Raw genomic sequence first — 6,711 nt, 5'->3', positions numbered from 1 at the left:
TCTGGAATAAATTGCAACCACTCTATTTAAGCAGTCAGTGGTGGCTTTAAACTGTGTACTTTGCAAACTGAATTATGAGCTGAACGAGAGAAGAATCAACAATTGTATTTATTTTTTACAAGCCCAGGCGTACAAGTTTCCCTGTTTGCTTTGAAAACAAAACAATCATGTTCAAGTAATGGAAAGTGGTGAACAGGATGCCAGCTTAAAAACAAATAATATTCAGCCTGTTCCTCCTTGGGCAATCTACTATAATTCATCAACATACCTCCATGGGTATGGATGCCCTGTGATTTAAATTACTGATTATTTATATATTTTAATCTACAGATTTCTGAACTGCCCTTGACGTGAGTGGATATCCAAAGTGGCTATTAAAAAATGGAGAGGCATTTTAGTCTGAGAGAGATTTTGGATGTTCCAATTGTTAGAATTTAATTCCAGAATTGAACAGTTGACCCAGCAAAAAGTTCCTTCTCCCATATGCTGATGATATTACCTTGTCTGGTAATGAAATGTCTGCAGCAAAAGAACCAAGTTCAGAGAACCCAACCATTTTAGATGTGCTACGTACTTTGGGGTGAAGGTTGGTGAGAAGTGGGGGTCAGTCTGCAGCTGATGAGAATCCTGGAGGAAGCAGATTATCTAGATCCATTTCAGTCAAGGTTAGGACCAGGATTTAGTACTGAGACAGTTCTGTTTGTGCTTGTTGATGGCTTGTTGAGACAGTTCTGTTTGTGCTTGTTGATGGTCCATCCATTCTTGTGCTTCTTGACCTCTCGACAGCTTTTGATATCATTGACCGTGGTATCCTCCAGAATTGGTTCTATGAATTGGAGATTGAGGACACCGTTTTATGATGGTTTCCTTCAGGGGTGGGTTCTACTTACCTTTACTAGCGGTTCGCAGTGGGGCCGTACGCATGTGCAGAAGCGTTTTGGTGACGTCGGGGTCAGTGGATGGGGCCTCCCGCCGGTTTTACTACCGGTTCTATAGAACCGGTGTGAACCATGGGCAACCTACCACTGGTCCCCTTCCTTTCTCCAGGGCCAGTTCCATTCCATGTTCATTGGCAGGGAGAGAGCAGAATGGGTCAACAGATGGCTGCAATGAGTTGGCCGCAGCGAGTTGTCCTAGACAGTAGTGAAATGTAAAATTTGTTGCTACCGGTTCTGCGGGCGTGGCTTGGTGGGCGTGTCTTGGTGGGTCATTGACTGGGTGGGCATGGCCAACTTTTTTTTTACTTTTTTTAAAGCATTTTTTTACTACTGGCTCGCCCGAACCGGAGTGAACCGGTAGCATTTCACCGCTGGTCCTAGACTTGGGAGAGTGGTAATCTTCCAGTTTGAGATTCTGTATAATCATCATCCTGATAAAACCCAATTAGATATTTCAACCAATAGTGAGTTCCTCTTACCTTCACTACCGGTTCGGAACTGGGAGCACGTGTGGCACCTCTGCACATGCGCAGAGCATCCATTATGACGTCCAGGTGGATGGGCGGAGCCTCATGTCGCCTCCACTACCGGTTCACCCAAACTGGGGTGAACCGGTAGAAACCCACCACTGATTTTGACTCTGGGCTGGTCAAGTGAGGCTGTTGAGATTCTGGCCCAGTGCCTGGGGGCTGTGCAGGTTTGGATGGCGAGAAGCCCATCCCAATCCTACCAAGAATGAGTGGCTGTGGGTGCTTAGACTGCCCAGGTCTGAAGATATTCCAGCTTGGACCTTAGATGAGGTTGCACTTCCCCATTCAAAGATGGTGTGTAATTTCGGGCTGTTCCTGGACACACATCTATTGCCTGATGCAGGTGGCAATCGTGGCTAGAAAGGCTTTTGCCCAGCTTCAACTGGTACACTAATTCCCCTCTTCCTAAAACAGGTGCTCTTCAGATAGCCATTAAAGCTCTGATGACCTTAGGATTTGACTACTGGAACACGCTCTATACGGGCTGGAAGACAACCCTGAAGCTTCATCTGCCCCAGAAAACAGCAATACAGGATTAAAACTTGCCATCTGTAGAGACCCCAGAAGCATGCCTTCTCTGGAGCAGCATCTGCTCTCTGCTCCTAACCTACTAGTATTTCAAAGGTCCCTAAAGACCTGGCTCTTCACCCAGGCCTTTGGCAAGAAAAACTGATGCCCATTTCTTTTTTGTTCTCTGGGATTGTTTTCCTTGCCTTTGTTGTCCATGCTCCATCTGATTAAATATTTTAAAAATTATTTTAATTGACAGACTTTAAATGAGATAGAAGTATGCCTGCAAAGCAAAGTGGCACCCTTTGATAAGTTTCCAACAGTGTCACTCATTCCACTTAGACCCAAAAAGCAAGTGTGCTTAGCAAATAAAACTAGAAGTTAGCAGCCTCTAAGTGTTTGTTTGGGAAGTCAGCCCAAATACCACAAAAAAAACAAGGGATTAAAAGTGTGTGAGGTGCAGGAAGAAGGCGGAGTTATTTCTTCCCTGTATCTTCTGGTATGTAATTGCCAACTGACCATTTTGTGAGCATGCCCACAACCTGTTTTTAAAATTTCAAATCTGCTGGCTCAAAAATAAGGGCAGTGAAATCTCCTTAACTGCTAATGTTAAAAGCCACAGGGTTGTAGAAGACATTCAAGAGAGGGATTTAAAGGTTAGTTTGGGGTTGATAAAGCCTACCAAAATGACATATGCTTAGAAAGTTTCAGCAGGTAGTTTGGGCACTTCAAAGAGGATTGCATATGAAACACAATTATTGTAGCAGAACAAGCTGTCAGAGGGACCGATGGAGCGCTCCTTGACCAATATGGCAGCATGGAGAACCAACGGAATCCAATTATGTCAGGGGTTTTGATTCTGCTTATGGAGTATCTTCCGGGGTGGGGTGGGGTGGGGGGAATCTTGTTTGATACAATTTCTTTTTTCACAGACCATCAGAGATCTTACATGAATATTTGGCTAATATACTTGAGACACTAAGCCCAAAGGCAGGATTATAATGTACTGGGAAATCTCTTCACTGTATATTTGTAGTGGTTGCTTTTCACAACAACCTGGTGGTGGGGTGGGGGCAGACCATCAGCCAATTATGATAATTACTATACATAGAATGGTTGTTTTTCATCCTTAGCAACTTTTAAGATGTGTGGACTTCACTTCCCAGAACTTCAATTTCAAATCCCCAGCTGGCTGGGGAATTCTGGGAGTAGAAGTCCACACATTTTAAAGTTGCTAAGGTTGAGAATCACTGATATAGAAGAGTGAGAGAGAGTGCAGTTTTTGCCTTAATGGAGTGACCAGCAGCAGAACGTTAGCTAAAAAGGATTATACTTGCATTTCCTAACCACTACCATCCCGCCCCCGCCCCCAGTCTAAAGCATCTAGGTTTACTGGTATCCTTCCCACCTTTGCATTTGAGGCAAAACTAAAAATGAAAACTGGTAAGCAACTGGCACAGGCAAGATAGGATCAAAGCAGGGGTGAAATCCAGCAGGTTCTGACAGCTTCTGGAGAACCGGTAGCGGACATTTTGAGTAGTTTGAAGAACTGGCAAATACTCTGGCTGGCCCCCGAGTGGGGTGGGAATGGAGATTTTGCAATATCCTTCCTCCAGGAGTGGGAAGGGAATGGGGATTTTGCAATATCCTTCCCCTGGAGTGGGGAGGGAATGAGGATTTTGCAGCATTCTTCTCCTGTCATGCCCACCAAACCACACCATGCTAACCAAGCCATGCTCACAGAACCGGTAGTAAAAAAAATTGGATTTCACCACTGGATCAAAGCCAAGGAGACTTTTCGCCCCACTGCTCTCTCTCTCCATGCTGCAGTGATGAGGAAGTGAGAAAGGAGAAGTGGGAAATCCCTCCAGCGGAGGAAGGAACGGCCCACGCCTGGCGCCTAAAGGAGCGCCGACGGCGCGGCTCCCCACAACCTGACGGGATTCTTCTAGGGCCGTCGTGAAAAGAAATTCAAACCATGCAAAATGAACGAGCCGCCTTTATTGTCTCTCCAACTCTTCAGAAGAGAGGCCGGCTTTTGCCCCGGCTTAACGTAAGGTTTCTTCGGCCTCGTCTGCATCGTCCTCGGCCTCCCCGGGGTCGTAGCTTTCGAGGTGCTGAAACGAGTAGTAAATGCCTCCGCGGCTGGTGGGAGGCGGGCGTAAGATCATGGCTGACAAGCGGTCGCCGGGAGACGGCGCGGAGCTGGGGCTGCCTTCGTTCAGGATCCAGACGAAAGAGTAGAACGCCAGCGCCACCAGGATGAAGGAGGTCAGGAAGCCGCTGAGGACGCCCGTCGCCAGAGGCGTGGCCCATTCGAAGAGGCTCCGGTTGTAAGGCGGCAACGCTTTCCGCTCGACGATCAGCTCCAGCCCGTCCCACTCCCCTTGCTCGAGCGGCGGCGGCGGCGGAGCGGAGTCCGGCCCCTGGCGCCGCTGCCGGCCTTGCGCGCTCCCTCCCGGACCCTCGTCCAGGAGCAGCGAGGAAGTCAGGTGCTTCACCGTCTCGTGGTACTCCTCCACGTTCTTCTTGATCTCCAGGTTCTTGTCCTGGTTGAGGTTCTTGCCCAGTTCTAGCGAGACGTCGGCGCGGCCGATCAGCTGGAGAGCCCGGGACAAGCGATCCCAGTACATGGTGTCGCCCTCCGTCTCCAGCCATTGCTGCAGGGTTTCTTGGCACTGAGCGGTGGTGATGATGTCCCGGCGCCGCCGCCTTCGTCGTCGTCGTCGTCGTCGACGGCCGATGGGGTTGTTCTTCTCGGAGAGGCGCTCCAGCTCGTCTTTCACGTTCTCCTCGGGGCCCAGGAGTTTGAGGTGGAAGGCCTGGCATTCCTCCGGGGATAGGAGCTCCGAGATGCGAGCCATCATGTGGGTCCCGATGTCGTCGGCCACCGTGTCATCGCATAAGGCGCAGGGCAGGGCTAGCAAGGAAAGAGCTAGACCCAGCAAAGGACACATTCAGAAGACTCTGAAAAGGGGGAAGGTTGAAAATGGGTGGAGGGGAAAAAGCCTTCAATTTTACTGCCTGATCTTTCCCTCAGTAGAGAGAAAGTAGAGAGAGGCCTTGGCCTGACACTCCGGCCTTAACTCTCAAAGCACCCAGAGGCTCAACATGTTTAAAGCAAGAGAGAAGAGTGCCTCTGTCTCTACACAGACTGCCAATTCTAGCTTGCATGTTAAAAGGTGGCTTGAATTGATATTTGACAGACACCCATCATACAATGCAATGCTGTACATGTCATGCAGAATGAGGAGAGCATTTATGAAGTTCTCTCACACGTGTAGCCATTTATCTGACTTTTCTTTTTCAATGACAGAATTATTCCTTATTGGCTACATGTGTATTTAATGTGATGAGGAGAGGGTAACACATTCATTTGCTTTTCTCTTTTGGGCATCATCTTTCAGAAATCCAGTTACATTTAATGTTTTAATTTCCCCAGTGTATTTACATAGGCATACAGGTTACTGGCGGGTGGGCAGCATCTAGTTGATCTTTGTTAAACTTGCTGGGAAGTTGCACCTATATTATCTGTGCTTATTAAAGCCAGATTGAATATGTTGGGTCAACGAAGAGTTGTAAAACATCTATTTCCTATCCTTGCTAGTTCCAAATTAACACAAGGTGGAAAAAATACAAATATACCCAAACCTATCTGGAAACTGCACACTATCCAGTGTTGTCATACAAGGATAGCTTGGTGACAAAAGAATGGCACTCTGTTCATGGCCAGAGGAAAGAAGTATACTAAACTGAGGAAACATAGGACTTAACAGGAACCTTTGCTTGGTCTGTAATATCCTCCTTTGCTTGTAAATCTCCTCAGATTCCCCGGCTGAATTCTCACCCACCAATAGGCTATAATGTGCTGGGCCTAATTTGAGAGCCGTTGTGTCATACAAACCTAGTCTGCAGTTAGTTGATGGTCTGATGTATTGTGCTAACCCAGATACAGGTAGTCCTCAAGTTATGACCACAATTGAGCCCAAAATTTATGTTGCTAAGTGAAACATTTGTTAAGTGAGTTTTTCCCAGTTTATGACCTTTCTTGCCACAGTTGTTAAGTGAATCATTGCACTTGTTAAATTAGTAACACGGTTGTTAATCTGGATTCCCCATTGACTTTGTCAGGTCGCAAAAGTGGATCACATGATCCCAGGACACTGCAACCGTCATAAATTGGAACCAGTTCCCAAGCATCTGAATTTTGAACATGTGACCATAGGGATGCTGCAATGGTCAGCATGGAAAAAGGTCCTAAAACACTTTTTTCAGTGACATTGTAACTTTGAACAGACACTAAATGAACTGTTGTAAATCGAGGATTATCTGTAATAGATTTAATTGAAGAAATCATAGTACAGGTAACTATGGAACTACACGGGATGTGAACTATAACTACTGGATCTCCCTAATTTTCTAGAATTGCTTATAATAACTGCCTGAGATACCCACCAATTTAATAATGTCCAGATTTTACAACCTGTTTAGATCAGGGGAAATGTTCAAGTTGAAGCTTCAAAGCAACAACAATACCAGAAACTAAAATAATAATCTAACCCAGATTTGAAGGCTGAAAATGATGGGAGTTCACTTCCAAAACATTTAGAGGGCTTCAGGTTGGGAAAAGCTGCCCTAAAAGTAGGAGCAAATATTGCCAGTTACCTGAAGTGACTTCCAGAACAAGAGGCATTTCTTGAAATGGAGCTTTTTTCTGTGGAATCTTAAAACCA

General features: G+C 46.3%; 1 protein-coding gene across 1 annotated transcript; it reads right to left on the bottom strand.

Annotated features, from left to right (window-relative positions):
* Nucleotides 1–3,959: 3,959 nt before the first annotated feature.
* LOC117662790 (transmembrane and death domain protein 1) lies at nt 3,960–6,711 on the bottom strand. Its single transcript, XM_034412416.3, has 2 exons — nt 6,644–6,711; nt 3,960–4,945 (listed from the first exon to the last, which is right to left on the bottom strand). Exon 2 carries the CDS (start codon nt 4,933–4,935, stop codon nt 4,027–4,029), a length of 909 nt encoding a protein of 302 aa, XP_034268307.2. The 5' UTR covers nt 4,936–4,945; nt 6,644–6,711; the 3' UTR covers nt 3,960–4,026.

This window comes from Pantherophis guttatus, chromosome 2 (assembly GCF_059756535.1).
Source record: "Pantherophis guttatus breed Tessera chromosome 2, ASM5975653v1, whole genome shotgun sequence".
NCBI classification, from domain to species: domain Eukaryota; kingdom Metazoa; phylum Chordata; class Lepidosauria; order Squamata; family Colubridae; genus Pantherophis; species Pantherophis guttatus.
This window is presented reverse-complemented; position numbering and strand designations above follow the sequence as displayed.

Coding starts and splice junctions, on each gene's coding strand:
- LOC117662790 (XM_034412416.3), bottom strand. CDS start 4,935: ATGTGTCCTTTGCTGGGTCTAGCTCTTTCCTTGCTAGCCCTGCCCTGC.